An 18,331-nucleotide genomic window follows, 5' to 3' on the forward strand; every position below is an offset into this window, starting at 1 on the left:
TTGGTATTACCAAACTTAAATATGCATTGCTGAATAAATTCAGTAATACCAAATTTAAGTTTACCAAATTTATTCAGTAAAACTTAGTAAACTTTGATAAGCATGGCAGCTCTGTTCCTTGCTGTTCCTTTACTAAGAAACAGTAAAGAAACACTGCTTCCCACCATTTTTACCAGATAGGAGGGGGGAGAATGGAAGGGGAGTGAGTCAGAGGCAGAAGAGGGAAGGGGGAAGGGAGGGGAAGGGAAGGGGGGAGTGTGATTGGCCAATCATTGCAGCCCTCTCCTTCTTTGTCCAATGGGATTTTCAAGAAGGAAAGTGCCTTTTTAAAACTGCTGCAAGGAGTTAAATTAGTAGGCTTGCCTACTAATTCTTCTCTCGTTATTTAGCTGACCTTTCTAATGCTCCATTAAGAAAGGTATTTACTAGTGCTTGCTTTCAAACTAAATACAGGGCAGATATCAAAAATTACCTGAGGAACAGCATCTCTGTCCTTGTGGTCTTAAGCAGGTGGAAGACATAGTACACTATGTTTTACATTGTCCTTTTTATGGGTCCAATTGTAATAAATTGCTGAATCAATTTTTGCAATTTTTTCTGGCTCAGATGAGGAATGTATTAAATTCTTATTGGCTGATATTTTTCCTCTTGATACTCTCAAAGTGGCTATTTTTATCTTTTTAACTATAAATATAAGGAAAAAAATTAGTATCTGTTAATCCTGTAAGAATTTTAGCTAAATTGTAAGTCCATGTCATTTCATGGGTTTTGTATTTATCTCTTTTACCATCTTAGTTTTAAACTTTTAAATTTAATTTTCTTATGTAAATATGTTTTAACCTTTTGCTGTGGTACACTGTTTTATGTTGGTATATATGTGGGGATATTATGGCCTATGGCTACAACAATAAACCTATTGATCAATATTCAACAATGTTATACCTTAAATACCAATAAGATATACAGGTAATAAGCTCTCAAGAGTCAAGCCTCCTCTGTCAGATCCTTCTTTGTTGCTCCCCCTGGATTATCTGCAGTATTTGATACAATAGACCATGCCATCCTTTTGAGGCATTTGGAAGCAGAAATAGGTATCAAAGGACCTGACTTGGACTGGTTTAAATCATTCCTCATAGAATGGACTCAAAGGGCTCCTGTTGGAGACCAGCTATCTTCAAAATAGGAATTATCATGCAGGGTTCCACAGGGCATAAACTTATTCTCCATGCTATTCAACCTTTATGTAAAGTCTTTAGGATAAATCATTTATAACTATAGAACTGGATGTCAAATATTAGGATATTCAGCTCAATATCTCATTATCCAAATCACCAAAAGTTGCAGTAGAGGTTTTGGGTCACTGCCTGTCAGCTTTAGTCAAATGATTCAAAGTGAACATATTGAAACTAAATCCAGACACGACAAGTGATGCTGGTTGGGAATAGAGATGGGCACAAACTGAAATATGAACCAAAATTCGTGACGGACCAGGCCACTTCATGGTTCACGAACCAGCGGTTCGTCAGATCCCATTTCTGACAAACCACTATGAACTTTAGGCTGGTTCATTTGGTTCATTTTTCAGTTCATCATTGCAGACAGCCTGACGCCGATCAATCAGTTTCCTAGGCACCAGGGGATGGACTTCCTGCAGACCTTCTGCTGACCCAGAAGTGACCTTCTGCTGACCCGGAAGTGGTGATTTGCTGGCCTGGAAGTGACATTTTTAATGAACCGATTCATGAAACGGGGCAGGTTCATGAAAGTTCGTGATTCATAGTTTGTGAAACTTGATGAACTACGAACCTCATGGTTCGTTTTTTTCCTGGTTCATGCCCATCTCTAGTTGGGAAAGGAGAGATCTTGAAGGACACTATGCTCCCCACTTTCAGTCAGGTTCAGTTAACCTTGCTAACTCAATAAAGGGTTTTGGGTTATACTTGATCTATGATTGCTGCAAGTTAATGCAGCTGCAAAAAGGGTTTTCTTCAAACTCAGGCTGCCTGAAAGATGCTCCCTACCTTGACGCAGCCAATCAAGCCACCTGAATTCATGGCATGATAACATAAAGACTAGACAACTATAATGCGCTGTACATAGGTCTCCCATCAAAATCAACTTGGAGACACCAGTTGGCACAGAATGCTGTAGCATGGGTATTATCAGGCAAAAGGCAAAGCATGGATATTACTTCCATTCTGCAGTCACTCCATTGGCTACCTCTCAGTTACTGGGCTCAATTCAAGTAATTGGCTATCACATACAGGATCACCTCTCTCCCTATGTTCTGCCATGGCAGCTTTGCTCATCTGAACAGGGCCTTCTTCATGAGCCACCTTGAAAATGGGCAAAGTAAACAACTTTCATACATGTGTATTCTCTGCTGTGGCATGGTTTAGGGAATGGCCTGCCTGAAGAAATTGGGTAAGCTCCCACCTACCTTTCCTCAAACTATGCAAAACTGAATTATTCAAGAGGGCTTTTTTTACACAGGTAGGAGGGACATACTGTGAGGAAGTTCAGAGAGAGGTTTTGGTTAAGGGACAGGAGCTATGGACTATACTACTGTGTACCTATTGAGTAGTTTCTGTATCATTTAATACACCATCCTAATTGTTTATGCTTTGTTTCAGCATTGTTTAAGCTCTGTATCAGATATTTGGATATATTCATATTTCTCCAATCCATATCCCATTGGGCCATTGATTGCATTGACTCATACTTTGTAATCCACCTTTAGTCTCAATTAGAAAGATGGACTATAAATACCATTAAACAAACAAACAAACAAATGTGCCCTAGATCCTTACCCATTCTGGCTGCTAAAATTGTGTAATGACCACATCATTTGAGTCCTTAAAAATCAATCACTACTCATTCGAGAGTCTTTTCCCTTCAGGACACTCCCAGCACCAAAGATCGCTGGCATTGACTGTGTTGGCCTGGTGTGGGATGCAGAGGAGAGTTGGTACCGACCGTCTAGTGCACCAGTAGCTACCCTGTCGAACCTGTTGGAGGCGGTGTCGGGGTGGGCATTGGAGCACCCTAGGCTGTTGGTCTTGGGTGACGTCAATGTCCATGTCGACAACACCGCCTCTTCTCAGGCTGCAGACCTGGTGTCATCCATGGCAGCACTGGGACTCTCACAGTTTGTTTCTGCTCCTACACATCAAGCAGGCCACACGCTGGATCTGATCTTTGGGTTAGTGGTTCAGGTGGACCTAGATGCTATTACAGTTGTTCCGTGGTCAGACCACCATGTCCTGAAGGCTCGTCTGAGAGTGCCAACCCCCTCCTGCATGGGTGGTGAGCTGATTTATGCTCGCCCATGGAGACTCATGGATCCAATTGGTTTCCAGAATGCTCTGCAGGATCCGATGCCCCCTGGCAGTTCGTTGGATGAGCTGGTGGGAGATTGGCAGGACTGTCTCTCGAAAGCCATCAATGAGATCTCTCCCCATCGCCCTCTCTGTCCCCGTGTCAGACTGGCTCCTTGGAGGAGCTCCATGTCAGACATAGCTCCTTGGAGGAGCTATGTCAGATGAAAAGGAAACTGAGACGGCTAGAGTGAGTGTGGTGACAGAATCGTAGTAAAGAGGCAAGATCATCTTATAGAGCATTTATGAAGGCCTATGAGGTGGCTGTGAAGGCAATGAAGAAGGAGTACTTTGCTGCCTCCATAGCATCTGCAAGCTCATGCACGGCAAAGTTGTTTCAAGTTGTTTGGTCTCTAGTCTCCCTCTCGCAGGGAGACTGCCAAATTAGGAATTTGACCATTAGCTGTGAGGCTTTTGGGAGCTTCTTTGCAGATAAAATCTTGTCTCTCCGGTGCGATCTGCCAGCCACGGTTGATACAGTGAGGGAACTGGAGGCCCCCTGGCCGTCTCCTGGTCCGATTTTAGATCACTTCAGCCTGGTCTCCTGGGAGGACGTGGACAGGATCCTGTGGCTGGTTAGGCCCACTACATGTTCCCTGGACCCCTGCCCATTGTGGCTGGTGAAAGCCAGCACTGATAGGTTGGGGGCCCAATTGGAGAATATTATTAATTCATCATTAAGCTCTAGGGCTTTTCCCGAGGCGTTGAAGGAAGCCATGGTGAGGCCTCTCTTTAAAAAGCCATCTTTGGACCCCACAGACCCTTGCGTGACTTGGCACTGAGACAAATGGGGCATGACGCTATATATTGTGAAATGTCCTTGCACATGCCTGGCCACCAAAATTGCCGTTGCACTAGATGGAGTGTTTTTAAGTACCCATAGTGGCCAGCCGTGGGGGCATCATAACAATGTTGTAACACTTCTTTCCTTAAGCTGTTGGGTACATAGAATCGATCCCCCCATAGCCACTCTCCTTGCTCGGATTGCTGCAATTTTTACCTGGGTACTTTCTCCCCCTCCTTTTCCACTTCAGATTTCAGCTTTAGTCTCCACCCTTGATCTGGTTGAGGAGGCTGGGCTGAGCGACTGCGCGTTGTGACCACTCCTCCCAATTGCGTAGGTGAAAAGACAGTGTCTATTGTATCCTCCCTTTTGCTTTTATGTTGAGGCATGCATGATAGGGCGTCGGCAAGAAAGTTAGTTTTGCCGGGCAAGAAGTTCAAAGTGAAATTGAATTTAGAAAAGTATTCCGCCCATCTAAGCTGCTTTCTGTCAAAGGTGATTTCGGACCGCGGCGGGCAATTTGTTGCCAACTTCTGGCGGGAGCTTCTACAGCTTATGGGAATTGTGCAAGGTTTAAGTTCCAGCCATCATCCTCAAACCGACGGACAATCCGAAAAAACTAATCAAATATTAGAACAATTCCTCCGCTGTTATATCAACTTTCAACAAGACAACTGGATTGATTTACTACCCCTAGCAGAATTCTCGTGCAATAACAGTGTGCATGCCTCCACAGGAGAAACCCCCTTCAAAGTGGTATATGGCTTCCACTTTAAGCCCTTCCCGTTTGAAGCGCTCCCCCCTCCTACTTCAGCCTCCAGAGATGTTTCGGAATGGTGGGGGGAAGCAGCTCAGCAATGGACTCTAATTAAAAAACATCTCGACAAAGCCAAACAGGATTACAAAAAGTACGCTGATCGCCACCGTGTGCCCGAATTGGACTTACAACCAGGAGACTTAGTTTATCTGTCTACAAAGAATTTAAAAGTTACTCAAACCAGTCGGAAATTAGCATTGAAATTTCTAGGACCTTTTCCCGTTCGTAAAGTAATCAATAAAGTGACTGTAGCCCTGGATTTACCAAAAAATCTGCACCATGTGCATGATACATTCCATGTCAGCCTTTTGAAAAAAGTTCCCCCAGCAAATCAATGGCACACCCGTGCCCCTCCTATCCCAACATTGATTGATGATCAGACCCATTATGAAGTGCAGCAAATCTTGGACTCTAAATGTAAAAGAAACCAGTTATTTTATCTTATCAGGTGGAAGGACTTTGACTCTGGGTTTGATGAATGGGTGCACTCTGTACATGTTCATGCTCCTAGACTAGTTAAGGCATTCCATACTCGTTATCCGCATAAACCGGGGGTAGGAGCATTTTAGAGGGGGCAGAAATGTCAGGTTCAGAATGTTTTCTCCTATGTTGTAACCAAAGAGATTCCATTTTAATTCTTTTAGTATTCTGAGTGCTTCTTCTACAGGTGCCAAGACGTTCCCTAGCAGCTATCTCACAGAAGAGGAATGTTTTGACTACAGCTTTTCCAGCCTTGGGAAACATTCACTTTCTCAGCCTCAAGCGGCTTGTTTTGAGAACTGTGGGGGGAGGTTGGGGCCTGCTGGGGTTTGATACTCTGTACCTTGTTCTTTGCCTATCATTCGTAACAATACACGTGTACCAGCCAAGATATTGCATCTGGGCCAGTGGACTATAATGGTTGCCTTTTTCAGTAAATCTTTTGAAAACAACGGACTCTTGTCTGATTGCAGAAGGTAGTCTGGATTACAACTATTATTTAGCCACAGATCTGACACCAGTAACCGCCCAGTATCAAACCTCATGTTCCTGGGAAAGGTGATTGAGCGGGGGGGGGGGGGGTTGGAACAGCTGCAGGCTTTCTTGGAAGAGACTTCTGTCCTGGACCCATACCAGTCTGGTTTCCGTCTGGGCCATGGGACGGAGACAGTGTTGGTCGCCCTCACAGACGATCTCCACAGGCACCTGGATCAAGGCAGGTCAGCGCTGTTGATATTGCTAGACCTCTCAGTGGCGTTTGACACGGTCAACCATGTGTTGTTGGCCCACCATCTCGCCTATGTGGGGATCTGAGGGACAGCCTTGCAGTGGCTTGTCTCTCTTCTCCACAGTCGGGGACAGAGGGTAGCGCTGGGGGAGAGGGTGTCCACGTACCAGTCACTGGTATGTGGTGTCCCGCAGGGGGTGATACTCTCCCCCCTGTTGTTCAATCTTTATATGCGCCCCCTCGCCCAGCTGGTGCAGAGTTTTGGACTGGGTTATCACCAGTATGCAGATGACACCTAGTTGTATCTGTTGATGGGCGGCCAACCTGGCTCTGCCCCAGATGCCCTTCTGAGAGCTTTGGAGGCCGTGTCTGGTTGGGTGAAGCAGAGCAGACTGAAGTTGAACCTCGTGAAGACAGAGGTCCTGTACTTGGACCTTGGGCTGTCTGATGCGAGGTTCCATCTCCCATCCTTTGGGAGGGCCCCGTTGGTGCCCGTCTCATTGGTTAAAAGTCTTGGCATGATCTTGGATTCCTCCCTGTCTATGGAGACCCAAGTTGCATCTTTTGCCCAGACTGCTTTTTTCCACCTGTGGCAAGCCAGGCAACTTGCCCCCTATCTCTCAGCCCGGGACCTAACAACAATGATCCATGCAACGGTCACCTCCAGGCTGGACTACTGTAACTCACTCTACACAGGGCTTCCCTTGGGTCTGATCCGGAAACTACAATGGGTCCAGAATGCTGCTGCTATTGTCCTGATGGGTGTTCCATACAGGACACATATTACACCAATCCTACAGCAGCTTCACTGGCTCCCTGTGGAATTCTGGATCCATTTCAAGGTGTTGGTTTTAACCTTTAAAGTCCTAAATGGATTGGGACCAGCATACCTGAGGGACCATCTCTCCCTGTATGTGCCCTGGAGAGCGCTTTATTCAGTGGATAAGAACTTACTGGTGAACCCTAGCTCTAGGGAGGCTTGTTTGGCCTTGACCAGGGCCAGGGCCTTTTTGGTCCTGGCCCCAACCTGGTGGAACTCTCTGTCTGAGGACACTCGAGACCGCCAGGATCTTGTATCATTTCGGCGGGCCTGCAAGACGGAGATGTTCCACCAGGCTTATGGTTGAGGCCAGTGTCAGAACCATCATTGAGCCTCCCACCGGTCTCCAGTATTCGCGTACAGCTCATGTTTCTGTCTACCTCCTCTTTGTATGCTGGGGGCAGGAATGTGTAGCCAACTATATCAGATTTTTGTATATATATGATTTTAATTGCTGGATTTTATTGTAAAATTTGTTATGCAATTGTATTTTATGACTGGCATGATCCTAAAATCCTAAAGTCAAATAATCCATCATTTTGGAATTGGCAGTCATCAATATGATGATACTCAGCTCTATATAGCTGCCTGCCTATTCTGGAAAGATGGTAATGCTGGTTAGAAAGGACTTCACACTCCCTCACTTCCAGTACAGTTCAACTGACCCTTGGTGACTCAGTTAAAAGACTTGGGATCATACTTGATCTCAAAAACATCTGGAGCCAACCAGAAATCTGAAGCACAGCTGAAACAAATTTAACATTGGTCTGTTTCTGGGGAGAACTGGAGCATAATCTTCTTTTGAGATTGTAATGCTGAAAACCAAAACTGATCAAGGATTTTAAAACTTTTTTCTGGATGCTTGTTGTAAGGCTCAATCTTGTTCTTAAGCTTATTCTTAAGGAGCCATGGACTTGTGATAATCAACTTAGGGTGACACCATAGGGTTTTCAAGGCAAGAGACTGTTTTGCCATTGCCTGCCTCTGCATAGTAACCTTGGATTTCCTTGGAAATCTCCTGTCCAAATACTAACCAAGATTGACTGCTTTGCTTCCAAGCTCTGATAAGATCAGGTCAGCCAGATCAGGACAGACTTCTATTTAGTGTGCTAATATCAGACCCTGATAAGAGGTAGTTTGGTGTAGAGCCAGTTTGGTGTAGTGGTTAAGAGCACGGGACTCTAATCTGGAGAGCCGGGTTTGATTCCCCACTCCTCCACAAAGCCAGCTGGGTGACCTTGGGCGAGTCACAGTTCTCTTGAGCTCTCTTAGCCCCACCCACCTCACAGGGTGATTGTTGTGGGGTAATAATAACACTTTGTAAACCGCTCTGAGTGGGCATTAAGTTGTCCTGAAGGGCGGTATATAAATCGAATGTTATTATTATTATAGGTACAACCAGCAATGTATCTTGTTCATTGTGGGTACAGTATGTAAGGAAATACTATTAGTCTCCATTTCATCCTTTGTTAAACTATATCTATAACAGCTTTACCACTAACTATAGATGATTATAAAATAAAATTATATTAGGCAACTTGTTCCCTACCTCTTGGCCCATGACCTAGCTATGGTGATTCAAGCAACAGTCACCTCCAGGTTGGACTACTGCAACTTGCTTTATTCTGGGCTTCCCTTGGGTCTGCTCCAGAAGCTACAACTAGTCCAGAATGCAGTGTCATGTATCTTGACCAGGACTCTGTTCCGGTCACATATAACACCAGTTTTGCGCCAGCAGCACTAGCTTCCAGTGGATTTTTGGATGAGGTTCAAGGTTCTGTTTTAACCTTCACAACCCTTAGTGGACTGGGACCAGCATACCTGCAAGACTGCCTCTCACCATGATTCCTGCTCCATTCAGCAGACGAACATCTACAGGTGATCCCTGACCCTAGGGAGGTTCGCCTTGCCCCAACCAGGGCCAGGGCTTTTTCAGCCCTGGCACCAACCTAGTGGAACTCTCTGTTTGTGGAAACCCAGGCCCAGTTGGATTCATTATCTTTCCATGGGGCTTGCAAGACAGAGATGTTCTGCCAGGCACATGGGGGTTGAGGTGGGTGGGCTACCAAAACTGGTCTCTTGCCAAGGGGGGAAGTGTTGCCCCCACCGTCTGTTTTTGTCTGGCAGCTGGCCACCCTGCCTCATGGATTTGTTCTATGTCTGGTGGATGTGCAACCTATTTTCTATAGGTTTTATTGAGCGATTGATTTTTAATTTATGCTAACATGTTTTTACTGTATTGCTTTGTGTGATCCTCTCTGAGTCCGCTTGCAGGGTGAGTGGAATATAAATTCAATAAAATCAATCAATCAATCAATCAATCAATCAATCAATCAATCAATCAATCAATCAATCAATCAATCAAAATAGCTTTACATGAGACCAATATTTGTCTTATAACAACAACAACAATAATAATAAGCATTTGATTTATATACCGCCCTTCAGGACAACTTAATGCCCACTCAGAGCAGTTTACAAAGTATGTTATTATTATCCTTACAACAAAACACCCAGTGAGATGGGTGGGGCTGAGAGAGCTCCTAGAAGCTGTGACTAGCCCAAGGTCACCCAGCTGGCTTCAAGTGGAAGAGTGGGGAATCAAACCCAGCTCTCCAGATTAGAGTCCCACACTGTTAACCACTACACCAAACTGGCTTTCTATCCAAAAGTAGGTAAATTAATAAGTCAAGGATCCTCATTAACAAAGCTAATTATCCATTCAGAACTCTCATACTTATATGCTTTCCAAAAGATCTGTAACAATACTAAGTTACAAAGAAACAAACCCTATAATCAGACTCACATTATTAGCTAATTAGCTGATAGATATCAAACACATTACAAGCTGATAGATGTCAAACACATTACAAGATTATCTTTAAAATTATATGTATGCTTTGTTAATACAATCTTGTTAGTTCTAAAAATAAAAATGAATATTATAACAGTGATGAATTTCTCATGTACATAATTATCTGTTGGCCCCTAACTAATATACCACATGTTTGAATTGTATCGTCTTTCGTCTCCTCTGTTCTTGCTAAGCCATTCTCATCATCCTCAGAAACTCTTCACACCTGGGTCTAAGCTACAACTACATATTTTTTATAACTACTAATATGAACCAGGCTACCTCTAAGCTACCCCTTGGCCATATTCTTCTGATGATCCTTTATTCTTTGTACTCCACTAAGACTAATCTGTTCCAAGGTTCCTCTATGCTTTAGCATGTCCATATATCTGCTACAGAAACCAGACAACCTCTGCTTCTGACATGCAAAGATGCCTTCATTCTTTTGTCAGTCAAGTCCAGCATTTGCTCCCTGATATTCTGTGCTACATCCATGACTTTCTTACCTCCATATTTTATATGTAAGACTTTTAAAAATGACCACTACTGGTTTTGCATGTTTTTTTTATGTATTACTGTTTCTGTGATTTTAACAGAATATAAAATGCTCTGAAAACTATTATAGGCAAGTGGAATCAAAATTTAATAGAACAAAAAAAGCCTGCTAATCACAACAATAATTTCTAGATTCCTTCGTATATACAATTAAGAAACTGATTTCCTAGATCACTACATATGATGCTGGAATTCCATGACTGGAAAATATGACTTGTAATTTGGCCCTATGAGCAGTCATCAGAGCCACAGATGATGAGCTGGCTTTTTGCCCCCAGGACAGTTTTGCTAGTTGCAAATGCCTGTCTGGGCTCATTTAAACCCAGCAGGGTGAGGGGTGAGGACAGGCACAATACCAGCAATTGTCTCCTCTCACCCATATCCTGGGTAGATATTTGGTTGATAAAACAGCACAGGGGAACTGTTAGCCATCCTCAGTGCTGCAGTGCCCAATCCATATTAGCCGCTCCCCACCCAAGGGACAAACTACATGTCTGAAGTTCAGCTCATGGAGCTGCAGCATCACATGTAGTTTGTCCCTTACTGTCTTCAGGGCTTCTCTCTCTCTTTTTCTCCTTCTACTTTTTCCATCAGAAGACAAATGACACTATTCTGTTCTTAATGCACAGAATGCATATTTGTAATTAGAGATGGGCATGAACCGAAAAAAGCCCGAAACATGTGGTTCATGGTTCATCAAATTTCACGAACTACGAAACACAAACTTTCATGAACCTTCTCCTGGTTCATGAACTGTTTCATTTGGTTCGTGAAAACGTCACATCCAGGTCAGAAAATCATCACTTCTGGGTCAGCAGAAGGTCACTTCTGGGCCAGCAGAAGTTCACCTCCTGGTCAGCAAAGGGTCTGCAGGAAGTCCATCCCCTGTTGCCTAGGAAACTGATTGATTGGCACCAGGCTGTCTGCAGTGATGAACCAAAAAATGAACCAAACAAACCAGCCTAAAAGTTCGTGGTGGTTTGTCAGAAATGGGATCTCACAAACCGGCCTGGTTCTTGCTTAATTTTAGTTCATATTTCGGTTCGTGCCCATCTCTATTTGTAGTTAGTTGGTATGTTCTTTTAAAAACTTGTGGAAACCTTCAGTGTTTAGTCATGCTGTAGCCAATAAAAAAAGAATGTATATACATTTCTGATTATTAAAAGTATTTTCATTTATTGAATTTTTCAAATGGTCATACTAATGTTTTCCAGATGCAGAACCAAGATACTTGATTGCAGTGAGGCCAGCACCTGTTCCAAAGTACAGGAAATCCTGCTCAGGTAATGTAACTTTCCCCCATAAACAGCTAGAAGGAGACACACTTTTTTTTCAGTTGAGATGATTGATGATTCGGACAATAAATAGCTAGATTTTATATTTCCACAATTCCTGTTTGTTTGGTATATCATAATTTCCTTGAGCATTAAGGTAGAGCCATGATACTTTATGGCCGTATTCAGAAACTAACTCCACACTTAAGAACATAAGAAAAGCCCTGCTGGATCAAGCCAGTGGTCCACCTAGTCCAGCATCAGCCAATGGCCGGCCAATTACCCTGGAGGACCATCAACAGAGCATAGAGACAGAGGCCTTCCGCTGATGTTGCCTCCTGGCTCTAATATTCAGAGGTCTACTCATACTAATGGCTGGTAGCTGCTGATCGACCCTTCCTTTTAAAGTTGCCTTTGCCTGTGACTGTCACTACATCCACTGGCAGTGAATTCTACATTCTTCAGTTTCAATCAATTGTTGACTCTAGCCATATTCACATGTTATAGTAAGCGCACATGCATCCTGCTTGTATGTGCATACATTTGTTTATAAGAAAATAAAATGCATTCACTTTACAGATGAAACTGTAGACAAGTACCTAGGGTTGCCAGGTCCCGGGGGGGGGGGTAGGGGATTGGGGGCTACAGGGGGAAGTCACTCAATCAGCTCCCAGCATGACCCATTATTCCCATGTCATACCAGGAATGATATAATTCCTGTCATCATGCAGGCATAACACCGGGCATTCCAGAACACATGGGAACACACTTTGTCACCCCAGTGCATTCCCACACCTTTCTTCCCCCTTCTGGCCAGGTGAGAGGTGGCATGGGGGTTGAGGCTGGGGGCTGGCGATTCCCTGCCCCTAACAGTGGACTGTAAACCACAAAAGGAACCATGGTGTGGAAAATGCAAAACAAAACAGCAAGCTGTTGTTAGATACTTTGGTGCTTGTTCTATGTATACAAATGACTTCTGCCTGCAGATTATTCGTTGATACACCTACCAGTGGACTGACAAACCTACAAGTACCTGTTGATAAATATTCAGATTAAATCATATGCATTGAACGTAATGTGAGACTTATTCAATGCATGCATAAAGGAAAATCAAGTGTATACTGTACACAGATTGTACAAGAGATCAAGATTATTTATCTGGGCTGGCAGAGAGGAAAATATTTTTCTCTTTACAGCAAGATAATATAGCCAGCTAACTGTTTTGATATCACAGGTCATTTAAAAACATTTTAATTGCTCAAGAAAGAAAATTTCTTCCTAATACACTGTAGTGACTCAAGTTTTGAGACAGCAATAATTTGGGAGGAAGGTCAAGTTTGATGAACTTAGTGGGAAGCTAAGGGGTAAGGAATGAAAAGTCAAGGTGAAGGAAGAGTAGGTTGTCAGCTGAAAATTAGGACCTTCAATAATTGATGGCAAAACATGTTTGAGAAAGAAAGCCGAGGAAAGAATGGATTAATGACAATGAAAAACATCGTAGAACTTAAGGACAGGAGTTTGTTTATGCTTTATCAAAAAGGGGAGCAGAGGGGTGAAAAAAGTCAGAGACAGTGTAAGTTTTGGCAGACCAGAAACAGGGCTTTTTCAGTGATCTCATCTTGCTTTTGAATGCTTGAGGTTCACCTGACACCTGCCTTATTTCCTTTAAGGACCAGGCCAAAGCATTTCTTTTTACGTACAATATTAATCGAAGGGGTTTTTTTTCTATCTCTGTGGTCTGCTTCTAACCCGAGAACTATCATATGAATATAATTGCCAGGTCCCCCCTGGCAATTGGTGGGTGTTGGTGAATGTTGCATTAGGAGGTGCCAGTAACTTACAATTCGCACGTGTGCAAATGTGTGCATGCTCCATGGTGCAGCATGATGACATCATTTTTAGTGTGACCTGAAAATGACAACATTGCACCAGGGCAGATTCTCTAAAACATGATCCAATATATAGCGTTTGGGGCAGAGTTTTAGGGACTCAACCCTGGTGTGATGCCATGATTTCCAGGTCATACCAGAAGCGGTATTATCATTTGGAGCATGGGCATGTTTACACCCATTTTGACAGCCTGCCTCCCAGCCTGCTTCCTCTCATCAATGGGTGGGCAGAGGCACAACTTGCCAGGCGTTTGCCCACCATCGGCAGACACCTTGCAGCCTTACTTAGGAACATAATTTTAAGATACTAACAGTGCAATCCTAAGCAGAGTTACTCCAGTCTAAGCCCAAGGAAATCAATGAGCTCATACTGGAGTAACTCTGCTTAGGATTGACTGGTTAATGTTATTTGATGAAGTTTTTCTGTCCCAGCTGTTGCTATGCTCTGATTTCTTAATAACTTTATGCTATGGTTATATGATTTTATTGTGTCATTTATCTTTGTTATACATTCCAGCAGGTCTCTGGAGAGGTGGCATATGCATTTGTATTAAATTTTTAATAAATTTAACAGTTTTGGGAATGTGAAGGTATAATGTGAAGGTAATTATATAATGTGAAGGTAATTATATATAAATTATATAGTGTGTGGTACAAGGACAGGCAAGATAAAATTTCATTTTAATACTATAAAACCCTCTTCCCACTGAAAGTAGGATAGAATTTAAAAAATCGTATTGTTTTCTTCCTAATGAGCCACTGCACATGAATAGCAGACTGCATTTGCTTTGATAAGTCACATGTGCATGAAATATATATGTCAAAAGTTTTGTTTGAGAAATTTCTTCTAAAAGTAAAGAAAGAAAGAAGAGATGTCTCTTCTAATATAAATAACATTATATGAATATGAGATTTACTGTACCTTTCTTCTACAGGTCAAACTAAGACTCCAAAGCCCCTCCAGTTGGTAATAGGCACTTTAACTCCAACTTCTGTCTTCTTGTCTTGGGGAGTCTTAGTCAACCCAAAGCATGACTGGATCACAATGAATAACTGTGCTAATGACAGGTAAGCAACGCAAAGGTGCCTCTTGTGAAGATCAGGGAATGGTATTTTACTAATTTAAATTCAAACAGCACAGGGATCGCTAAGTACGGTCTGTTCTTATCATTTGGGATAGTGCTGGATTTGAAACCACTTACCTCACTTCATGTTTTGTTTTTGGAGTGCCACAAAATTTCTCCAATTTTCAGCAATTTTGGCACTTGTTAAAAGAATTTTGTACTGTCTCAATACTGTTCATTTCTGCATCCATTTTCTTTCTTCTGCTTTGCTTCACATCTTCAGCCCTGTTTGCCCACAATGCTGTTCAGTCTTACTGGCTGTGGTAACTCTTACAGTCTGGTCGATGACGTTTCTGACATAATGACAAATGCTCATAAACAAAAGCATGCATATTGTCACTGCCAATTGGATCAAAGAGCACTGTGAACAAATGAAGCCAAGGGTTCTGAATGCAAATAAGAAAAATGGCATTTGAGAAGCTATGGAAGTTAAGGAAACAAAAGGGAAAATTGCACTGAAAGAATGCAAAGAGGAGTATTTTCCAGTAATCTAATCAAGTGCATCAAAAGTGCTACTTTGTAAATGAGTATTAAAAGTAGATATGCACATACTCAGTTTCAGTATCATTGATTCTATTGCTGATAATCCCCTTTCTCAAAGATGCTGTTGAATTTAATTTATATCTTAATGTATGTGATCTTTGCCCCAGTTATTGCTATATGCACTATGTAGCTCACTATGCACGTCTGCATAGATATTGTTATTTCAGCAATATATGTTCTGTGGTTTTAAAAATGCTGATTTTGATTTTTATCTCATTTACTTCAGGGTAAATCAAGAAGAACTACTCAATTAAATCATGTAATTGGCATAGTTTGCAAGAACCTTTTAGGTGTTTCTGATGTTTTTGTGTCTGGAGGTTAATAACTTACTAAAATTATGCAGTAATATCAAAACCAAGTCTGATATATTAAATTTATTTGCATTACATTTGTTTTTCTGGGAAAATTTTGGTGGGAATTTCTAGAAAGAACAAGTAGTCAAAAGTCTGCATGACATGAAACACACCAGCAAATGACAACGCTCATTTTGAAACAGCAGAATTCTTGAAGGCTGGTGTAGCATAGTTGTTTAGATTGAAAATCCCTAATTCAGATCTCACCAGATGTAAATTTACCAAGGCCAATCTCTTTCAGTCCAATCAGCAATACAGGGATAATGATATTGATTAATTAACAGGGTTGTGGTAAGAATTATTGAGATTCACTTCTGCTAAAAACCATATACCAGACTGGTGACTGGACCTAATCAAGTGAAACCAGTAAATCAATAGTAGTCATCCCATTGAATAGTAGTCATCCCCTCGGTGATGGCTGTTTTATATTTCAAATACTTTCTGATAGCCACATTAAATGTACACCTTATGATTGGCCTCCTGCACTTTCTTTCACACACACCCAATGGCTTACCAATGAGTAGAAGCATGCAGTAAAGCACAGAACTTAGCAAACACAAAGGGAGCATTAATACTGTAATGATCTTTGTTTAATTTTGAAACAAGAATTAACAAAACAAGTGAAAACATCTGAACTATACAAGGAATGTGTTATATAAATGATATATGCCATATCTGATGAAGTAAACTCAACTTCAAGAAAATGTATGCTTAAATATTTATTTTTATTTAGGACCTTTTCTCTCTCTTATCCTCCTGACAGTGTAGATGGCAAACAGTGTTAATCTAAGCTGATCTACTCAGCACCCTGCTCATGTCTGTTTAATGGAGCTTACTCCCACGAATGTGCTATTAGGATTTCACCAAGAGTATGAACAATCTGGAGTGCATGCTGTTTTGAGCTCCATTAAATCATAAAGTGAATGCCAGGTAGTTTATTGTTTGGGTCAATAAAAAGCATTAGATTTTTGCATGAAGAATCCCTGGAATTGCTGCAGATAATTTCAGTTCACTTTTTGCTTGAAACTCAAAAGCAAAATGTTGCCTATTATCTCATGATGTGTAGCTTAAAGTAAAGGTATTGTTTTATTTGAAATGCACTTTTTCTTTTATGGAAAATATACACTTGTTTCTGTACAGATTTTATACAGTTCGCTACAGAGAAAAGGATAGAAACAAGAAGTGGATTCTTCAGCTTTGTCCTACTACAGAAACAGTAGTGGACAACTTGAAGCCTAATACAGTTTATGAATTTGGAGTGAAAGACAATACAGACAATGGGCTCTGGAGTAAGACTTTCAATCACAACACAGTTGGGTCTAGTAAGTAATTGTAACAGCTCTTTTTATATAAAAATAAGCTATTAAAGAAGGTCAAGTTGTTGACATGTTATGCAGTCGTTTAAATTAATACTTGCACTTAGCACATTGGGAATCAGAAAAAGCACTGGTTCTCTCCCACAAACCTGACATTGCAACTAGACATGGGCACGAACAGCATTATGAATGGAAAAAACCCATGAACAGCCTATTCATCTGTTCGCGAACAAGCCGTTCATGAGGCTCCATTCTAAACGAACAAATGGTCGTTGCAAGCATTGTTTGTTGCCTTCGTCCATCAAGCCAGACAGTCTGGGGCCTTTCAATCAATTCCCCTAGCAACGGCAGGGACTGAACTCTGTCTGAACTCCTTCTGGCTTTCCTTCTGGCTTTAACCCTTCAAAGTACTTCCAACAGAGAGTCTCATTTTTGCCAATGTGAACAGAAAATGACATCAAAGGGGGGGACACATGGATCATGCCTTTCCCGGGGTGCAATCTCTCTGAAACTTGGGGGGTCTTCGGAGGACAGTGAGGACTATCAGACAGTGAGGACTATCAGCTGGAATTCCCCCTGCCACCTGCCAGCTGATAGTTTAAAGGGATCTTTAAGGGGCCACGAACAACGAACATGTTTGTGAACAGGGTTGTGTTCGTTACTGTTCATTGTTCGTGGATGGCAACGAATAGCTTGTTCGTTTTTTCCCATTCGTGCCCATGTCTAATTGCAACATTTCCCAGAGTCACAAAGCCTGCTTTGCTTTTCCCAGTGAACCAATGTTTACTCTCAGAGAGATCTGAGAACTTGTTTCTAAGGAGATGGATCAAGATGGGTAGCCATGTTAATCTGTCTGTAGCAGTAGAAAAGAGCAAGAGTCCACTAGCACCTATAAGACAAACAAAAATTGTGGTAGGGTATGAGCTTTTGTGAGTCGTTGTGAGTCATGAACTGTGACTCAAAAAAGCTCATACCCTACCACAAATTTTGTTAATCTTATAGGTGCTACTGGACTATTGCTCTTTTCTACTGTTGCTGTAATAGCTCTAGTTACAGCTATTAGTGGATTTGGACTGTGTGGAGCCAGAGTTAATCCTTGCTCTACATGAAGTCCACTATGTAGCCTATTGGTCTAATCAAATGTATAGAGTTGTTGTGACGGAAATATGTGACAGACGCTCCCCTGACATCCTTAGAGAAAGAATGAAAAATGTATATTATATTATATTATATTATATTATATTATATTATATTATATTATATTATATTATATTATATTATATTATATTATATTATATTATATTATATTATATTATATTATATTATATTATATTATATTATATTATATTATATTATAACAAACTGTTCAAAGAAATGGGATATAGTGGTCATGGGAAATTTCAATTACCCTGATATCT

At 41.7% G+C, this 18,331-nt stretch overlaps 1 protein-coding gene across 1 annotated transcript in view; it reads left to right on the forward strand.

The window, feature by feature from the left end:
- Positions 1 to 18,331, forward strand: part of ABI3BP (ABI family member 3 binding protein) — a 249,584-nt gene that overhangs the window by 81,668 nt on the left and 149,585 nt on the right. The window contains exons 3-5 of the mRNA XM_054974771.1: positions 11,629 to 11,697; positions 14,513 to 14,645; positions 16,738 to 16,919. Of these exons, the coding sequence (XP_054830746.1) occupies positions 11,629 to 11,697; positions 14,513 to 14,645; positions 16,738 to 16,919 (384 nt within the window). The remainder of the gene's footprint in view (positions 1 to 11,628; positions 11,698 to 14,512; positions 14,646 to 16,737; positions 16,920 to 18,331) is intronic.

Source organism: Eublepharis macularius, chromosome 3, assembly GCF_028583425.1.
Source record: "Eublepharis macularius isolate TG4126 chromosome 3, MPM_Emac_v1.0, whole genome shotgun sequence".
NCBI lineage: Eukaryota > Metazoa > Chordata > Lepidosauria > Squamata > Eublepharidae > Eublepharis > Eublepharis macularius.